The sequence below is a fragment of the Phaenicophaeus curvirostris genome, chromosome 15 (genome assembly GCF_032191515.1).
Source record: "Phaenicophaeus curvirostris isolate KB17595 chromosome 15, BPBGC_Pcur_1.0, whole genome shotgun sequence".
In the NCBI taxonomy this organism is placed as follows: Eukaryota; Metazoa; Chordata; class Aves; order Cuculiformes; family Cuculidae; genus Phaenicophaeus; species Phaenicophaeus curvirostris.
This window is the reverse complement of record NC_091406.1, coordinates 8737277-8758141: the sequence shown is the minus strand read 5'-3', so window position 1 is coordinate 8758141 and position 20865 is coordinate 8737277. Positions and strand designations below refer to the sequence as shown.

The 20865-nt window shown below is 41.9% G+C and overlaps 1 protein-coding gene across 8 annotated transcripts in view; it reads left to right on the top strand.

Moving 5' to 3' along the window:
* EBF1 (EBF transcription factor 1) overlaps positions 1–20865 on the top strand; it is a 276666-nt gene that overhangs the window by 8054 nt on the left and 247747 nt on the right. For all 8 annotated transcript variants that reach the window (XM_069868872.1, XM_069868871.1, XM_069868869.1 and 5 more), the window contains exons 5-6: positions 3781–3854; positions 10875–10943. In XM_069868872.1, the coding sequence (XP_069724973.1) occupies positions 3781–3854; positions 10875–10943 (143 nt within the window). The remainder of the gene's footprint in view (positions 1–3780; positions 3855–10874; positions 10944–20865) is intronic.

The window sequence follows — 20865 nt, the reverse complement described above, 5'->3', positions numbered from 1 at the left end:
CCAGCATAAATCTGGATTTATTCAGGAATAGTTAAGAACAAAATCTGTCTCTCTAATTTTCCAACTTATTCATCGACTCTTACTGTTTTATCCTGCTCTCTTTAGTGGTGAAAAAGTGGATTAAATAAAACTGTAGCCTTGACTTTTATATTACCTCCCCCACTCCTCATATTTTATTTTATTTTATTTTTTCCCTTTATATTTTATTTTATTTTTTATGAGCTTTGTCATTGAAAAGTTTAGGCAAATTGTTGGATGCGCTTGTCATCTAGAAATGACTGCAGTGTGCTCAGTTTAGCGATTTTTATTTGCTGGCAAGCAGTGAATTGTATTTGATTTAACTTTTTATGTGACTTCATTAAATGGAAGTGAGGAAGCCTTATATTTTGGCGCTAATTTTTTGAAGCCTGATTTTGAAATCGGTTTGTGCACAAGTGATCGTTACTCACTGGGACTTCTTGTAGAAGGGTTACTTGGGTGAGTAATGGCTTACAAAATGGAAGATGAATTTTGTGGGGAAATATTTAAGTTGTTCAGGAGAAGAAAAGCTATTTTGAAATGCTTATGCAATAACGCAGAGTTAAAACTACACAAAGTAAACAGAAAAGAAAAAAAACAAAGCCTATAATTTTGCATTTCCTTTGCTGGTGTTTTGTTGTGCAACTCTGATGTGTATTTGCAGGCTTATTTTTAGCTCTGCTGTGGTCTAAGTTTATACACTCCAACTTTCACTTTATCTGTCATTAATGTGATCTCTATCTGACAAAATCACGGTGATGCAAGTGCGACAAGGAATCCTGCTGCACACACTCTGTTTTAAAGCCTGAACTTGAAAAAAATTAATAATTTTATAAAAGATACTTTTGTTAAAAGAGTAGCTTGTCGATCCTTACAGTTCAATATTTTCACAACAGTAACATAGTAGACCCTTCCTGTAAAAACACTTCTGGCAGCTATAACGATCTGAAACTCTAGCAGTTCCTGTTTCCTTCTCAAAACTAATTGTAGAATTAATGCTTCAGAGCTGCGCCGTTTGCGGGGCGGCTGAGTATCTGTAACGCTCTTGGGCAGCCACTCATGGAAGCAAACAGTTGGCGCTTCACACAGCCGTTCACACAAGTAAATTGGGACATGGGAATGGGAGTTGGGGATGAGCTCCTCAGAAATGAACTCAGCGATTCCTTCTCCTTCCTAGAGGGTCCTAGAAATTCCGGCAGGAATAGCGTATGCAGGAATATCCGCACTTAATGTGGAGAAAACAACATGTGCGTGGGTAAAACGTCGGTAATGAAATGCAAATAAAGTGAAGAGCAAATCCTCAATGTAGGGGAAGGCAGCAGAATGTCATGCACGCAAAGAAGGGATCACTGATGCTAAACACAACAGACAAGGTGATTATGTACCGCAGTGTTGACTCTGCCCGTTCATTATTGCTATTTAGTTGAGTTATTTAAGCGGGTACCTGGAGGTTAAATAAGCACAGCAGCAGGAAGAGACGAGGAAGAGGGAGGGGAAAAAACAAAGCGACTTTTACGTTCTGGTTTGTCATTTCTAGTGCTTTCTTGGCTTCACTGGCAACAAGATAACCCACATTGGGTAAATGTATATTAAGATTTGAAAGTTTAGGAAGAGTGACCCAGCAATTCTCTCTCAGGTGCTATTTCCCTTTATGTCGTGCTGTGGACTAAAGGTGTTTGTCTACAGCAAAGGCCTTGGGAGTAGATCTGCTCTTTACACTCTCAGAGGCAGATTTTTCTTTAGTTATAGATAAGTGAAGTCCAAAAAGCGCTGTGATTTCCCTTGCCTGGCCTCTCCCACTGCTGGAAGCTGATTTGGGGTCTTCTGGAGTCCTTGCCATGGCCCTGCTGACCAACCCCATCAGCTGTCAGCAGGTTACTTTGAGTCTCTGGTTTTGGCTGGAAGAAGCTTCTCCCTATCTTCCCCTTTACTGCATGGAAATGAGGTTCTTCTAATTTTGTCCCACCTCCTGATGTAACAGGATGACTGTATTGCCATCTTCCAAGGCTTCTTGCAAACCCTTTGTATTTGTCTTGGGCACTGATGTAGAAGTACATCAAGGTGTGGGGCCGAGCTGGGGTCAGTGATGTTTCCCAGTGTCTGTGCTGTATGGACTTTGCAAGTGTCCTGCACCCTTTTTTTGTGTCCCCTTTGTATGAGTGCTGGGTTTGTGTGTTTTGTGCTTCACCGGGGAAAATGAGGGGGTAGAAGTCAGGTGAAACTCTGTACCCATTAGCTGCAAAGTCACCTGCAGCCTGTTTTTTATCTTATTGGCAGAAAAACCCCACTGGCTCTCAGGGTTTAGGGAAATAGACATAGCACAATTGAAATGAAAAAAATTGAAACCAGCAAAGGCAACACAGCCCCATTCCTGATGTTTATGGTGTTAAAAATCAGCTCATGCTTCTTCAGGTTTGTGTGTCCTGAGATCCGTGCCCACCTTGCAGGTACAACACCTCCTATCCTTGGTGGGTTATATTTGTAAAGACTGGGGAAGCAGTTTGTATGATCTTACTTCATTATGTATTAAGATAACTTATTTTTTCCTCACTGTTTTCAACACTGTCATTTCAAAGTGATTTAATTCCATAAAATATATTGCATCCGTATAGCATACTTTTGGGTTTTATTTTCAGTATCTGTTTTATCGTTAGCTTTAGGGTTACCCATATCAGATGTCATTTTATCTGCAGGATTTGATCCCCAGTTTCTTCTTTTTGAGCCTGTATTTTAGAGGCTGGAAAGGTCACACCACAGCTCAAGAGTAGAGCTGATGCTCACAGGCACAGGGGCTTGTCCCTCTGAGGCTGAGGCTCTAACCGCTGATCCCAGCTCTGGAGTGACACCCTAGAACATTTAGGAACCTCAGTGCTATCAAAAGGTGCTCTTGGAAAAGCAACTTCTTTTCACTCTTCTTTTGCTACTGGAGGGCTGTTTCCCAGCACCAGGAGTGGTTACAAAACTTAAGTCTGTTCTGATCAGATGGAAACCCTGTACTGACCGGCCTGTGAGCACTAACCTAGTTAGCCTGTAACACCGATCCCTCGCCGTCATTGCCAGTTCTGCTTGTGGGAGGATTACAAACATAGACTCTTCTTGAAATGTGAATACACTGTCTTTCTACAGTTTTAACTTAAAGGACTCTCCCTGTGCTATCTCAGAGTCAAATTTCTCAAGCTGGTTTATCCCTTACTTGTTTTGTTATCCTCTGCTCTGCTCAGGCCTGCCTCTCGCTTATTTATATCCCTGTAAGTCCAGAGTTGTTCTCTGCAAAGAAGTAGATCATGATGTTCAAGGGGAGAATCAGACCCATGTGCTTTCTCAGGAGCTACCAGGAAAATGCCTGGGCTGTGCAGCTTTTCTAATTAAAAATACATGAGCTCTTTTTTTTTTTTTTTTTTTTTTAATGAATAGGACCTAAAGTATGCCAAGCCTTGCTGTTTTTTGGTTGTATTTTTTCTTTTAATGCTGTTAGGTTTATATTTTATTCTGAGTTGAAAAGAAAATCGTGGTTGTCTTGACTACTAAAAAAACCCATCCTACACACCGCTTGAGAGATGTACAATGGAGAGGAGGGAATTTAACTGTACTCAGCTTCTGTTGTTTTCCACTTGCAAGTCTCGGAGCAGGTTCGGTGGAGACATGGTCTCTTCAGCCTGTGACTCGACTTGCAACTCCGGCTGCGCCTTTGGTTACCGTGATTTGTTTTTCTTTTCTCCAAACTCAACTCGATCCACAACTAAAAATGTCTTTTGTTTCTAGGCAATAGTATATGAAGGCCAAGACAAGAACCCAGAAATGTGCCGAGTTCTGCTCACGCATGAAATAATGTGCAGGTAAGAAATACCCTGCTTCCAGTTAATTAGTGATGGGAAGATGAATCTGTCTCTCAAAATCTAGGTTGAACCTGCAGCTATTTTCGGACTTAAATTTATCTTTCTCGCATTAAACAATCCCCAAATAACACAGTTCGGTGTGTGCAATTAGCAGCAAGGTCTCAGTCGTCACACTAGTTTTCAATTATTTATAAAGAGTTATTCTTAACAGAACGCTACTGGTTTTCATTTAGACACCGTAGCCCACAAAAGGTCTCCTCACCAAAATTAACAGTCAGTTATAGTCTTCCAGCAATAAACGTTTCTGTCTCCAATTTTCCCAACAAAACCTCCTCAGTAAGATGATAAATTTTTTAATTTTAATTTTTTTTTCCAGATGCATATTAAAACTTGAAATCAGGAGGCCTTTTTATCCCAGTTGATGCTTGCACAAGGTCCCTGCTCAGCTGTAACTGAGCAAGTGATACTTCTCTATGCAAAAGTTATCTTCTTGTTGATTATGTTTAAGCTTCCCTGTGCAGATTTGGTTGTGCCCCGTGCTCTCTTCTTCTGAACATGTCAGCCTAGGGTGGTTCACTTAAACTCAGGACAATCAAATACCTTCTCTCCTGAATGCTGTACTTCTGCAGCTGCTTCCTTCTCGTTTCTGGCTGATTGAAATAGGTGAAGCCTCTTCTACTTCCTTTTTACTGTGGAGAAGGCAGCATCTTCTCACAGACCCCTCTGATACCTAAGAGAGCTTGACCTTGCAGTCTCATTAAAGTTAGTGGGTGTTTTTTTGCATGTCTGAAAAAATCATTTGTTACATGTTATTCGATGGCAGAAAATAATTCCCTGGTGGAAGACAAGAAATTCTTGCATAAGCTCATTGTTACAATCAGTTGTTTTAAGACTGTAAAAATGCCATTGCATGCGTTGTAACTTTTACAAAACACATTTAGTAAAAAGGAGTATCTTGAGGGTAAAAACTAGTACCCACTTCTAAGAGAATAAACTTGGATGAGGGTTTCCTGGTGGGGGAGAGCCTTAGACAAAATATTCAAATGGAAACTTCTCTGTTGGTTGATTTTTTTTAAAACAAAATTTTTCATTCTTGGGGATCTGCATGTTTCGTCCTCCAGCTCCTCCCTGATTAAATCCTGCTTGAAGGCAGTGCCCAGCGATACCAGCAAAGAAGGAGCCACTCTCCTTGTTTTGCCAGCACGGGTAAAACCCTGTGTGGCCACCTAAATTCTTCCTTGCAGGTTTTGGGGGATTTTATTTTTCATGCCGTATTTTTCTCAGCTGCTTCATTCAGTAGGTTTGGCTTCTTCCAAGAAACCAAAGATAACCCATTACAGCCTGAGAAAAATCAGAGCAGATGGGTATCTCCAAGAGGTGCCCACACTGGTGTTGCTGTTGGGAGCTGCAGCGTTGCTGTGCTGAGAACTCAGAGCCATTTCTCTTTTTCCAAGTGGGAACCCAGTCATGGTGACAACTTGTAATTGCCCTAAAATTCATTTGCCCAATTAGCACCACTTTCACATTAGATACCTAGCTAGGAACAATTCGTGGAAATATTGAAAGAGGCCCCTGACCTGATAAGGCTGAAGTGCATGTGTTGCTTTTCTCTTGTAAGCAGACCAGTGAAACAGTGTGACTATTCATATGAGTAAAATTAAGCACATGGTCAAGTGCCTTCAGGGTCTGAATCTGCTCTTAGTCCTGGGTGACGTGCCCTCCTGATTCTTAAATGCTGAGAGTTTGGGGTAGGAATTAAATCTGCCTGCTGCTCACTGAGCCAGCCGTGCAAGAGTTAGAATCACTTCATGCATTAATTTTCTTGCAAATACTTTAGAATCATAAAGAGTAAGAAGTAAATTGAAACTTTACATAGAGGACTGAGTTTGACCTGGAAGACTAAGTACCTGCATCAAAGATTTACAGCCATCCAATATATGTGGACTGAGACAAAATTATTTCTGTTCTGGAGATTTGGAAAGATGTGCAGGCTTTCCTGTTAGTAAAACATTTTACACTTCCTTTGTTCTTAAAATTCACTGGATTGGGAGCTTTATTCTTCTCCTTGTATTTGTTTACGGCGAGTCCTTGCTTTGTGTTTCAGAACCATAAGATGGAGGGGTAGCGAAAAAAAAGGTATCTGACCATAGTAGGCAAATGTTGAGTGCCTGCCGGGGTGGGGGAAACATATTCAAATTTCTTACGGCTCCTATTAGATATTACCCATTTCCTTTTCTGCCTCGACATGTGTATGAGGGTGCTGTTTGTTTACCAGGCCGCTTGACCCTATTGCACATATCTGTCATCTATTGTGCTGCTAACACTCTTTTAAATTGCAAATCTGATGCTCTTTAGGGGTCTAGAAGGGAAAAAAAAAAAAATCTCTCTCCACACCATTCTGTTTCTCTTGATTTCTTGCCTGTTGTAAGTGGAAGTTGGGATGTGCTGAATTTGCACCAGGGGTGCAAATGCAGCCTCAATTATAAGCATAAAATTAGAGTCTGTTCCCCATTAATCAGCCCAGCTAATTGCTATGCACTACCATTAGCCATATGGTGTGAAAGACAGCTTGCTCTCCCTAAGATGAAATTTCTTCATTTCAGACATGAAATAGTGAGGGCTCTGTATTTTAAAATAGCTTGTTTTAGATATTTAATTTCTAAACAACTTTCAGCAGTGCTTTCTATCAAGGCTAACTGCACAATAAAACTTTGCATTTATGTGACAAAGCTGGGTATTTATAGTATAGTACAACTACGGCACGGAGAAGACAAAGAATTCAAATATATAGGAGAGTCCTGGCTGTGGTAGGAAAGTGGGGCTGAGGTTTGCTTCAGGTGGCTGTTTATTTCAAAGGATTTCATTGTATTTTGTCAAATTCAAAAATCTACACTGTTGGCAAAAATGTTAATAGCTGGGGAGAATTCACAGCCTCAGTGGAATTTATTAGTATTGTAGGCAGCACGGGGAGGGACATCTATAGTTAATATTGCCTCAACAATTTCCATTATGAAACCTTCAGTGGCTTACAGCTTTGCCAAACTTAAACTGTTCTGGCTGAAATGTCCTTTGCAGGGTGTCAGCCTGAGGCTGACTTTCTTTGGAAAGTTTCAGCTAAAATGGTTCAGTGATTTCTGAGAATGAGGTTGGAATAAAATATGTTTTTTGTCTGAGTTAAATAAAATCTTACAGCTGTTTTGGCGAGGAGCTCCCGCACCTCCGTGCTTCGGGGTAAGGAGCTTGTTTAGGGCAGGGGTTGTCCTGGCCACATCATCTACGGGATGAACCCCACCTCACTGGGAGCTTCTTCACCATCTCCCACATGGAGGTCTCCCACTCGCTAACGACTTGTTAGAGCCTGGAAGCTAAATGATCGGAAAGTCGCATTTGTGCTGGCCACGTGCCACCGCCCCGTAATTTCTCATTGTTCATTGTCCCTGCAGAAAGCCCGAGCATGCAGATACACAAAGCAGGGCTCCTTTTGCAAGCGATGCTCCTGGCTGCCACGCTGGGGTGGGGACAGTGGGGACTTCAGGGTGCCAGACATCGGGGTGAGGAGGTCACCTCCTGCTCGGCTGTGACAGGACCAGGCAGGGCAAGGCAGAGATGCTCCAGTGCAGGGAAGGGAAGAGGAGGAGGAAGATAGGGAAGATGGCAGGAGAACAGTAGGTCTTCAGAGGGTTAGAGTGAGGACAAAGGCAGCAGCGAAAACTGAGATCAGTGGTGGCCGGGGAGGTCTGCAAAGGTGTGGGATGAGGTGTGAGGCTTGGGTATGAGCCCTCGGGATGGTGAGGATGGCAGTAGGAGTGGTGGAAACCTGGCGTAGGGAGAGATGGGGTGCAGGAGCTGGAGAGGGTTATAATGTCAAGTGACTTCATTATTATCCAAGACAACTCATTTTAAAAACAATCAACCCAATGAACATGGCAGTGTTTGCAGGCTTTTTCTGTGAGCCAGCATTATGTTGTGCCTGAACCATGGCTCCTTGCCCCACCTGGGAATGGGCATCACGGAAGGACGGCAAGGACAAGTCCTTGTCCTCCTGGCTGCGAGGAGCCATCACGAAGCACCTCTCCCTGCACTTTCACAGAACCTTGCTGTGAGCTGGAAGATTTCTGGGTGACTTAAAGAAGCTCCTAGGAATTTTTAAATTCCTTCAGGGAAAGAAGAGAGGGCACTGAATATTTAGGAACTTTTCCCAAGTCTTAAGTAGGCACTAAAAGCCAAAGCTTTCTAGGCAAGTTGAATTAAAAGCACTTCTCGTGTCATGCAACCGGGTCTCAAAATCAGGGTTTGCGTGATGTTTTAATTCTCTGCGTAGAAAACTAGGGTAGATGAAGCCTTGGATTCTGCTGTTGGGGGAAAAATTGCAAAAGGCAAGCTAAGGTTTAAAAAATAATTGTCTAGAACATGAAAAAATATCTGGGGCCTCCTCTCATGCCCCAGAGCCACTAGACAGCGGGACATGCCAGCCATGCACCTCTTCAGCATCACCCTCAAATTGTGGTGCCATGAATGAGGGGCTCCTACTGTTACTTGGGATTATTGAGGAGCACTCTTGGGAAGCCCTATCCAAACGAGGGTGCTGCCCGATGAGCAATGTGGTGCTTCCCCCACTTTTGAAGCCAGATTGTCCCTGTCAACCAGTGCTTGTCTCTGTCCTGCTTGCAGTAGGAGCTGAGACTGAGGTGCCCCTGTCTCCGGGCCCCCGCGGCTGTCTCCCCTGCTGGGTTAGCACCCTGGGAAGGTGCCAGCCTCTGAGCCTGGTGGTGTGTGGATGGTGGTATCTGCCCATCTCGGGCTGGGAGCCTGGGAACCTTTGCTTGCCTGAGTAAGTGTGGCAATTTCTGTCTCTTCAGTCTTCTGTGAGAATGTCAGGACTAGCCCTGATTCACTTCAGTCACAAGAACTGCATTGTCTTAACTTGTGCCAACTCTGTTTCTAATTACATTTTAATCATTTAAAAATGATTAGCAGTTTTTATTGCCTTGTTTGTGGGTAAATTTTCTCACCCCACACGTTCTAGCTGCACTCCAATGACAAGTCCTTTTATAGACAAAAAGGCCCCCCAAATGTCCACATGACTACTTACCTACAGAATTTTTTATTCCTTCCTAAATTTTAATACCTTCTGAGTGCCAAGGCTCTTGCATTTTCTGGTGGATCAATTGTGGTATTGTGCTGTAAAATTAAGCAGTTTTTTTTGGCAATCCCAAACAATGTAACTTCCACCGAAATGAAGATACCGCACATGTGTTAACTGTGAAAAGTTTCAACCCTGAATAGTTGCCTTGAAGCTTTTTGTGGTGAAAAGAATTATGTATTTTACTCTCTTTGAAAACAATTTTTTTTAAACCATGTTTAAACAGGCTGGTTTTGTAAAAGGTCCCCCCTTTTTTTGTTATCTTTACTGTGGTTAGTTGCTTTATTGCTAATCTTGGTGGGTAACTGTATATTATTCACTCTATTGTTCAGCAGCACAAGAGAACCTTTGTCATATTCCCAACAGGGCTATTTATATAGCATGGCACTTCTGAGGGCTTCTTCCTGCCCTGATATTCTTCCACCTTCTGGGGAAAAAAACATAGTTCATCAGGCTGAGAATGCGAGCTACCCAAAGCCGGCTGCTGAAATAAGAGTGATGTTCTTGTCTGTGGGATGCCATTTGGAACAAGCTTGGTGGTTTCCAAAGATTTGGTTGTGTGAGGCTGAGGTTTACCAGAAAGATTATTGAATGGAGAGATGCTCTCAGGTCTAGCCAAGGATGGCAAACAGGGTGGTCCTCACTGCCTGCTACTCGGTGCCACCACGGGATGGGCCCCTGCAGTCCTCACCCTGCAGGAGCTGTCCAGTTTCCATCCAGCAGGTCTCTGGAGACCAAGGAGGGCTTGGGAAGACCAGGATCTTCTTGACTTTTTTTTTTTTTTTTTTAAGTTGCATGGAGCTTTGACCTCAGTAGGGGGATTTGCTATTAAGGGACATCAGCAAGCAGGAGCTTTACTTGCTAGATGGGTGTTTCCTCCTTGGGGTGAGTGAATGGGTTAAGGCTTGAGGTTTTGCTCACCTATGTAGCTGTGTCTTGGTCTTGTGGGTGTAGACGAGCTGCTGGGGAGAGCCGGGCTTCTGAGGGTGGCCTCCTCATCGCTCAACCACAGCTCTAGATGCACCAGGAGGGATTCCCACACTGAGCAGAAATGCCTATATTGCCTGTGAGCTTACCTGCAATATATTTATAGCTCCTAATGGACAATAACCCCTGACAAGGAATCATCACAAACAACAATTTAACTTCTCTTAGGAAACAATGAGCCACCTTAGTTCAGAAGAATCCCAGCCTCGAGGTCAGCGATGGAGCAGTGCTTTGGGAGACCGAGCTTATATTTCACATGCCTGCTTTGTATCTGACCTGATGCAGGGCAGCAGCCGCTGGAGCTGTGCTTTCCATGGCATTAGCAATCATTAACATGCTGAGAAAACTTGGTAAAAGAGGCATACTCGAGCATTAAAGCCACTGCTGATGGCGCTTGTATTTTGGACGGTGTTCTTAGAGGGAGAATAATTGTGCTTTTGGTCTTTGGAGGGAGGTTTCCCAGCATCTGAGAATGCGTCTCTGTGCAGAAGCAGGAACAGCATGTTTATGTGTAACATAAATGTTAATCAATTGCAAAAGAAGTGCACAGTGAAATAAAAAAGGGCGTTATTTTATGTGTGCATGTATGGGACAACTGTTAAACTCCATGGAAAAGAGGCTACAAATAGACAGGTCTCCCTGTTTCGGGTGATCCTTGAATTATTATTTGTGAAAGGGGCAAAACCCTTCTCTTTTTATATTTTCAATTGCTAACCAGCTGTGCAAGAAGTTAAACATAGTAATTAACCCATATGTGACCCACTACATTTGACTGATTTCCAGGCAGGGACCGAGCGGTAACTCTAGCTGGCAATTTGAACCTACCATGTTCGTAATGATGATTTTACAGTGTAATGGTCGCACTAAATCCTTTCACTTTTGCTCCGTAGCCGCTGTTGTGACAAGAAAAGCTGTGGCAACAGAAATGAGACTCCATCAGATCCAGTGATAATTGACAGGTAAGGACTGCTATTGTTTTCTTCCATTTTTTCCCCTTCCTCATTATAATGAAACACCTGCCCTGTGTTGCTAATGGGGAAGAATTAGGAGCATATATGGATGAAATTTTGTTTTTGATACCGAATTAGTTGTGCTTTGCAATTGCGATTGCCATGGAAGGGCCATATGGAGGATAACGAAGCGACCTGCTCTTTGGAGGGCTCTGGTTCTTGTAACTGATTCATGTGCATAAAAAGGAGATTTTTCTTTCTGACTTTCTGTGGCTCAATTCACATGCTGCGCCAGGGAAGCTTCAGGAATAAAATAATAATAGTTTGTGATTTATGAAATGTGGTTGGGTGCTTATAAATATTTAACTTTTATTTGAAAAATGTTTGAATCATTATCACTTTTAGCTACAGTAGTTCTGTTGGATGCAATCCATCTACATTTTAAGGTTTTTATTTATGCATAAAAACAGTTAAAAAATAGATCTGCAAAGTAAGGGTTTTTCCCCTCCTCTTATTTTCCTTGGTTGGCATGCTATTTTGACTGTATTGTCAGTTGATTAATTCATTTTTGCCTGTCTTAATTATTGTGTTTTTAAACAGATCCATATTGCTAATCTGACATCACTGAGTAAATCACTGCAGCACAATACATCTATTTTAGTTGTTCTGAGCCACGCATAGTTTCTGTGCTTGCAAATTATGCAAGATGGTAGCCAAGGAGTCATTTTTACATTTTAATTGTCCAAAGTTATTGTATAAAGCCAGGTGTGATAACCAGGTTATTATGCGGCGTTACTCTAGAAGAGTTAAATGGCCATGAAGTACTGAAAGTGTCTGTCATCAGCTGGGGAAAGAAATACCCTTTCACTAAGCTGGGAATAGAGGGACCCCAAAGGGAAACTACTTAAACATATCAGGATGAGAACATGGAATAGTGTGTTTCTCCTTGTACAATTGCCTGAACTAATGTTTGCTGTATTAGGGTTAAAGTACCTTCTGTGCTGGTGTGTCTGTTTTTATGAAAGAAGGTGAAGAGGGTTTGATGTGTTGGGTGCCACAGACAGCAGTCCAGGGGTACAGCAGAGCCTTGCCTGGTACTGTGCTCATCCCAAGCCTCAGATTTACAGTTCTTGTTTGAATTTGGTAAGAAAGTGCATATATTTGGAGTTTATAGCAGCTGTTTTGATTGGCTGTAATAAGTAACCCTGAGAATGTTAAATCTCAGAAGATACATCTATCTATTTTAACTAGGCATATTTTCATCTTCTGTGAGCATTATTAGGTTGTACCAGGGAAAGTGAAGGGAAAAAAACCCCACAGTGAAATCTGTATAGAGATGTGTTTTATAAGTATGCTGCAGAGTTGAACACTATAAACGTGGTGTTAGAGTGGCATTTTGAGTGACATGAAAGCTACAAAATTCACATGAATTTTTCATTGTACTGGAAAGTGAGATGTTAGGATGCTAATGGCAGGTTTTCGGAAATATTTTGTTTAACTATCTAGTATGCAAAACCGCTAGTTGCAAATAGTTTTAAATTATGAAAGCCAGAGATGCTGTCTGTTACACGCTTCCTGCAAAATGAGCAAAACAGTTACGTGAAAAAAAAAAAGCAGATTTAGCTTCCTAGCAGCGATAAATTTATCAGTATTTACGTAAATTGATGCAAAAGGAATCGGTTCTGAAGACTGTTTTTAAAGTGTGAGCTAAACATAATTTCAAGATGATAACACAAACCCTACCTCACCACCCATACTGAATCACACTTGGCTTGTGAATGGGTTAAGCTTTTAAGTTCTTTGCTTGGTTTTAAATTGTGAGTTTGATACAGAAGGTTGATATGACTGTGGTTTGAATAACATTTGATTTTGACCTGTTTCTGTGGGTTGCAGTGGTATAAGAAATTTGACTCAGCAGTGCTGTAATTAGCCCTCCCCGTGTTTTTGAAACAGGATTGTGTTACCTGGATTGCATTAGTGTGGCTTCTATTGTTGCCGCTTCGCATCTGTCCCAGTAGGGCACTTAAAACCTTTTCTTGGCCGGGGCTAGTTCAAACAATTTAGGCCAAATAAGTATGTGCTTTATACAGTTAGTGGCTTTAGTGATGTTTCTTGTGACATTTATCCTATTCACTTTTTTCCCTCCTTTTGGTTTAGAAAGGATGAAGTGATCTGTGTGGAGCCTTTTTACCTTAAAACGAGTCCTTTAAAATTGTTCTCACACTAAAATGCCTGCACAAGTCAGAACATGTGTTTAGTTGTACTCCATTGTCACTTCTCCATGCATGCAATTTTTAACTATTGTGTCAAATGATATGCAAACCCATATTTAGCTATTTTTATTTGCATGTAAGCTTACAGAATTCATTTACCATTTGGGCTAAAGCATTCCCACATGCCTTTCGCTCCGATAAAGTCTTGCCTGTGGATTTAATCTAACTCTTGCATCAAATCCTGTGAATCCACAGAATCTGACCCAACATAGAATTTAATAAAGAATCTATCCATGGGATTTTTGACATATGTACTTACATGGCAATGCTATCCTCTTCTTACATGCTGGAATACTATTTTGGACTGATTAGTTCTCTTTGATGAGGCTAGAGAAACTTGGGATAGAGAGAGCTCTGCCTTTGTGGTGGTTTAGTGAACTTGGTGAAGAGGCTGTTTGGCAACTTCAAAGTTACATGTGTTGTGCTCTTTTTCAAACCCTATATATATATTTGAAAAGTAAATCATATATATTTCTTTAATGAAAATGTGGGATTTTTAAAAAAAAAGTCTGTAGTGTATTTGAAACAGGATAGGACTTAGTAAAATTGCTTTATACTTTGCTCTATTATAGTGTCAGCAGATACAGCAGTGGAAGGGACCTGAAGATATTTATACTCATAGTGATCTAAATTTTCTCTGGAGAACAAAATAAATCTATTATGCTGATAGAGCAGTCATTTCAATGGAGTTTCTTGGAAACCTGTGTGCGTCTGAATCATCATCTTAGCACAGGCTGTATATTTTATTGCTAATCCAGTTACATGTGTTGAGATGAAGCTCTGATGAACAGGAACTCATTTTAAAAGGGGTATTATTGTCACAATACAAACGCACAATTCCTCCTACAAGTGCAGTGGCAGGGCTGTATTGTAATCACACTTAAAGAAAACACAGAGCACTTCCTGTTATTAAATTAAATTCTAGATTGATTTAACTTTCAGATTGTAACTCATATTTGATTTTAAAAGGTTTGCAATAAAATTCCTGTGAAGAAATTGAATAAATTGTAGTTTTATTACCACTCTGGATATCCTGGTGGCCTAACCTTTTTTCTTACAGTTATCTTAGTTCAATAAATAAAACCTCATTAGACTATTCCCATTTCAATGAGTTTATTAAATTTTACAGGAGTAATTAGCATAAGCTGTGCTAATTTTTCTGGAAGACTAATGAGAGAGCTTCCTAATTGGGTTTGCTTTGTAAGAATCAGAAAAGATGATAACAACAAAAGTCACATAGGGGAGAAAGTGGGGCTTTATATTATTCCTTTAGTTCAGGAAAGAGACTCTTCTCTTGGCATTCTGTTCCAAACTTTTAAACCCAATTTACCATTGTCAGGACTGATATTGAATGGTGTTACCCATGCCTGCTGGGCTTTCTTTACCTTTTATGGCTGCATCGAGTAAACAGGAGTCCTGTTGACTGATAAAATAGGAATAACCACTACAATCCCAAATATAGTGGCAGAAAAAGCTCAGCATGTAGGATCTATACCATATAGCACCAGCTTGTGATGCTGCGTGGAAAAAGGGCTGAAAATAACCCACTTGGCAACTGCTGGTCCATCCTAAATTTTGCTTCTTCCCAGACCACTCAAGCAGGCTGATGACAGTGACCTGAAATTGGCTTTGCTGAGATTTACCAAGCCAGATGAGACCTACTTAAGAAGTCTCATGACTGTCTGTTTTTTTTTGGATAGATAAACTTCAATTGCCATGTAAGTTCCTGGGTTTTGTGCTGGAGCTCTCCCTGAGTGCCCTTAGGTGGCAGCTCAGGGTGACTAGGGTCTCTTCCATCCCTTCTCTAGCAATATACTGAAGCTCTTCAGATGCTGCTTCAGATCCAGTTTCTGAGGAATGAGGCTCCCTCTGGCTTTGAAGAGGCTGCTTACGCATTTCCAGTGCAATTAGAGCTCTTTTCCATGGAGGAGGGGTGGAGACTCATGGACTGGAGGCCATAATATTTTTTACAGTTTATTATCAGATGACACCAAGGCAGATTTTAATGCCTGATCTACTCCCAGTGTTTGAAAGCCCTGCATGCTTTCGACACCTGCCATATGGGATGCTCGGCTGTATTCTGTCCCCAGCACACCCAGCTGCCGCAGCTACAGAGGGAGCCAACTTACCTACATGTGTTTTTGAAATCTTTCAGCCTTTAACTCGAAAAAATTTACATTTCTGGGTAGTATTTCACTGTGCAGTGACATGAAAAGAGGCGTGAATGACTTTCAATGTCTCCGTTTTGCCGCTTTACAAGTCATCGCGCAGTGGATTGTATTTTACGGGCCTTGATCATCTTTTCATCCTAAATACCAAGTAGGTGGAAAAATGACACACAGGACTGTATCGTGCTCACTGCATCCTCCCCACAAATATACTTATTAGGCAGGTGTGGCTATTAATGCATTTTGCAGTAGCTTTCCGTGCCTGGAAGGAAGGTAAAGGAGATGCAGGCAGGCTGGCAGAGCAGGTCAGCTTTGAGAGACGCCGGCAAGAGGATGAGGTGGGCATTTTGCATGGGAGGGAGCTGCAGAAGGTTGTTTTGCTGCAGGGGATGGGATCCGTGCTGCAGCTGATCGCCAGCCAGACTACAGGGACATTGGCTTTTCATGGCACTGGCATCATGATAAAGTGGCAGAGGATGCCAGGTCCTTTGGCAGTGGTCATTTGCAGGAGTCTAAGTTCTTGGTCCCCCCACCCCGGCTATTTGTGATACCTGAGCCTGGCTGTGTGGGGTCAGGGAAAAGCGTCCTGCCAGCACTGGCGATGGGGCTGCAGGAGGCTGCGGGTCCTTGGGTGGAGGAGGGCAGACATGGCTCTCTCTGGTAGATGTCAAGACATCGGTGAGATATGCTCCTAAGCTTGAATATTAGGCTGCTCTCTCGAGTATCCGACTGGAAGATGCCCACTTCATTGCTGTGCCCCTTCCAGAGCCAGATGGGAGTTATTGATCCATCAGGGAGGTGGTCTGGGGAGCAGAAACTGGGTGACAGAGGACCTCCTCCAGCACTGCACAGAGATGTCTCCCAGGCTGTCTTTTAAAGCTGTGTTGCCTAAACCCTCTGGGTCTCCAAGAAGGGTGTTCAGATGGGCAGAAGTTGGCCTCAAGCATTTCATACGAGCTCTGAGAGTATGTGAACTCATACATTTCTGAGAGGGGAGGGACAAAACACACATCCTTGAGGATTTGGTTGTGACTGATGCAGCTGAGAAGCATTACTCAAAAAAATTCCCACATGTGTTAGGCAACCAAAGGCATTCTGAGCCTTTGTGAGATAAATGGGAGACTCTGATCAGTAGATGCTTCTCACACAGAGAGTTAGACATGCTCACCACTCTACCAGAGCTCCTAATGCGTGTGGTATCAGTCCTTTCTGGTGAAGAAATCACTAGAGCTGGGTGTAAGTTTGCAAGGGTTCTTGCAAAAATCTCTTGGTTTGAGCCTACTGGGGTTGACGTATATTGCTACTGCTTCAAAAATAATTTATTTTGCTCCTGGGGTTGTATGAACTTGCTCAGGGTCAAACCAGCTCCTGTTTATTGCTTCTTTGATTTCTCTCCCCTCGCCCCAAAGTATAAGATTTTTTTGTATAATCTCAAAACTATTATGCAAAACCTTAATTTGGTCTCATCTTTGCTCAGGAGGTTTGTGATTTTTCTAGAAAACCTGTTCTGAGTTTTCAGTTTGTTATAAAACCCCAAACCAGACAAGTTTTATGTGGTTTTGGGTTTCACTGCAAACATTTCACACTACTCCAATAGTTACTTCCTTCTCTCAGTGATGCCTTTGAATCCGCAGCTAGCGTTTTGGGCTTTATTTCACTGCGATGTTATGCCTGATTATTACTACTTAATATCATGGTGATACAACAGAGGGACCTAGTGCAAAGAAGGCTCGTTGTGCTAGGCACTATGTAGTCTCTAGGTAGGTAGATGTTCCTGTTCCTGAAAAGAAGTGTTTCTCTTGATGCAGTTTAAAAATCGAGATTGAGATTTTTCTACGGAGAATAAAATACTGAGGCTTGCACTGAATGTTGTAGGGATGAGAGAAACTAAACACCAGTCTACTGTACTGCTTTTGGCATTTGACTACTATCTTTAGTGCTCGACTACAGCCCTTTGGGGCTTGGCTAGTTGCTGTCAGTCCAGAGAAGTGACTTGAATGTGCACATGGGGTGTGCTGGACCTGCTGCCCTGAAACCCCAAGGTCAGTGTGTCCATGCCCACACAGCCATGCTCTGCCTGGGTTGGACAGTGAGCCTGGGGCGAGCAGCTCTGCACCTACTGCTTCCAGAGCTGCAGCTGCCAGCAGGTCAGTAAGTCTCTTGGTCTCTTTCTGAAAATCTTGGTCTTGGTCAGCAAGGGTTAGCGATCTTAGGAGACTGCTCAAGTTTAACTTCTTGAAATCCACCCTGAAGACCCTATGGGTTTGCTTGTGCAGAGAAACACCCTGAGGTCTAATTGAGACCTTGTGGATTGCCCTCCTGCTACTCAGATGGCTGGATTTGGGCATCCGAGGTTAGAGGTGCTTTAAAAAGTTTGTCTGCCTCTATGCAGTGACCTCCTGCAGCATCGAGAAAGCTCCAGGTGCACTGGGCTGGTCCCAAGAGGAGCCCAGGTGCTGGCAGGGTGATCGATCCATCCCTTTGTTTCTGGACACAAAACTTCAATGTGCTATTCCCATATCTATTGATTTCTTAATATGAACTCCTACTTCAAAGCATGTCCTGCAGCAGAGAGAATGTGCTCAGCACCATGGGCTGTCTGGCTCCATGCAGCTCCGTGCCAGTTCTTCTCTTTCTCAAGACTGGGGATTTTTTTTTTTTTTGAAAAATATTATTTTTTTCTCATATGTACATAGAGTTTGTGGTGGATGAATTTCCTGTCCTATCTTAACACCTGACACATTACCATATTTGCTGTCACAGTAGGGATGCACACATGAGTAAGAGCAATAGGAAAATGTATTTGCAAAGATCATCCTCAGTTTTAATGCAGATTAGCTAAAATTGTTCTGAACATGAAAAATGTATCTTTCCCAGCTTTTACTGGGTAAAAATCTAACCCAAGCCTTATTCTGCAGAAACTGAGGTGTATGAGTAGTTTTCTTCCTGTGAGTAGTCATAAATGTTTGCATGTTCTAGCCACCGAAATGTATTCTTATAAATAATTGGCCACAACTACAAAAATAACTATGCTAAATTCAAATTCACTTCTGCCTGCTAGAGGTATATAATTTTAATACAACATCTAACTAATAAAGTTAAAAGAGAGTAGAAACAATTGTAGGTTTTTGTGTAAATCACGACTGAGATAACTTTCTAGAAATTGATTTAATGTTGTCCTCAGAGAGCAGCAAGTCTCTGGAGTAGTAGTAGTAAATACTGGTATGAATTTTTCTCTTTCCCTGCAGCATCATGGTTTTTTTTTTTTCCTCTGTAACAGTTCTGGAAAAGTACAGAAAAGCCATACAAAGTTCCCTGTGTGTCACACTAGCAACTTTGCATAGGTAGTTTTTTGATCAGAATATATTACTGTATCAAATGAGTGTTTACTTTTTTGCTAAGAACAGTATTTTAGAAGTTTTTTAAAAGTGGAACAAGTAATTTTCTACCCACTGTTTAAAAATAGTGTTTGGGAGTAGGAAATGTGAAAACAAATTTTCTGGTGCTGTTAATATGTGTGTTGTATGAAATCAGTTATTAAAAGGCTTTATTTCAAGTCACTGAAATTACATACTGGACAGTAGTAAGGTGACCCAGATATAGAGCCTTTCACGGCAATCATTGAAATGCTATGAACAGTACTGTTTTGTTTTTGCTTTCTTGCTGCCTCTAAAGGTGTAGGCAGATGAAGATAACTTTAAAAGGAGCTATTTCTCCAATTACAAGCTTTTGTCCAAAAGCAAAGAAAAGATTTTTAGACTAACAGCATTCACTATTACAAAATTAAATTCCTTTCATCTGACAAGGAGCCGAGTTTGGCAATAGTTTGGGATTTTTTTGTTGGAGATAGAGCAGAAGCTGCCCTCTCTACCCCCTGTTTTTCCCTGCAGTGGTGAGCCCGCTAGACCTGAAATGTGGTGACCTGAATTTGGGGGGCAGCAAGGTAGCATCACAAAAATTAAGAGCAGAACGGCCACCAGTGCCCTTGGGGAGGTGCTAAGGGGCATGGTGTAGTGTTTGATAGGAACGGTTGGACTTGATGATTCGATGGGTCTTTTCCAACCTGGTTATTCTATGATTCTATGATCATTTCCCTTCTTTGCTGGTGAAATATAAGTTGCCCTTCCCAGCGATCTGGGGGGCACAGGAGCAGCATTGCTGCTGCTGCTCCCCTCCTGGACACCTGGCCCAGTCTCACTGGTTTTATAACAACGCAGTAATGTCCAAAATGGCATTCCGCAACTATTCCATCTCGCTAACTGGCCGAGGCACAATAGTTCAGTAATGTAATATAAAAAGTAATGGTGTTAGCTAACACATCCTTAATAAGATATTGTCCGCTGCTCTGCCATATGCCACCGAGCAGGCTTTCCCTCTGTGGGGCTTTTGAGTTCTCTCAATAAGATTATTTCAAATACTCTAATCCTGAATCATTGACATGAATACAAAAGCCTAGTGACATCTAATAGATGCCTCTTAGCTTTGCTTTCCCTCTTGTTCCATTCCTTTTTCTTCTCTTTTTACCTGACAAAAAGCTTACAGACACTTGGGCTCTGTCTCTCAGTACCAGCATGTGGGTCCCCTCATGAAATATAAAGGAGGAAAAAGGGCTGACATAGGGCTGATAAGCCACAGAGCAAAGGACCATAGATTAAAAGTAAATGCCAGTAAATCCTACCCTGTACACGCAGTTGTTCTTTTATTGTTTTCTTTAACTCTTCCAGTGCCATGCCGGGCTAGAAAGAGATGAAAAGTGGGGTTTAAAAAAAAAGACGATGCCACAATGACATATTGCCAGGGTCCTAAAGGCTTGCAGTACACTCGGATTTTCTTAGCTCTCCTTTCACCTTCACTTTCTAATCAGTGTTGCAAACTAATCGCATTGTTCAATTAACTGAATGGTTAGGTAATTTTTTCTAAGATTATTTAAAAAAAAAAACCCAACAAAAAAAATCCAGGCCCCCAAGTGACAGGACTGTGACCCTAGAATGGATAAATTTTATATACAGCAAATGTTAGGAAGAATGGATATCCCACTGTGACTGTCTAGCAATAAAATAGTATCTTCCCCTTGTTAGAGTTGTCTCGATGACTGTCAGAGACAGAAAATCATTTTCTCTTCATCTTCTTGTGTACTTTGCCAAACTGTTCGTCTGCTGACTCAAAAATTTCCCTTTGGAAAAAGTTGGTACAGGATGCAGCCAGTGGCTACAATGGGTTAAAAGCTGTTTAAAACAACCATTTTCCTTCATTTGTCTCCATGATTTTGCTAGGAGACTCTCAGGCTTTCCTGACCAGGACAACCACTCACTTCCACCCAGTTGAGTCAGGTCCTCTCTGTAATCTCCCTGAATATAATCTTTCAGTTGGATTTTTTGGCATCTGCATCACTGCATAACCACTGGCTGACTTCCCAGATGTTAAGTCACTTTGATAAGTGGATGTTAAAAACCACTTTACCTAGTTCAGATTTTGTAGAAGGATGACACA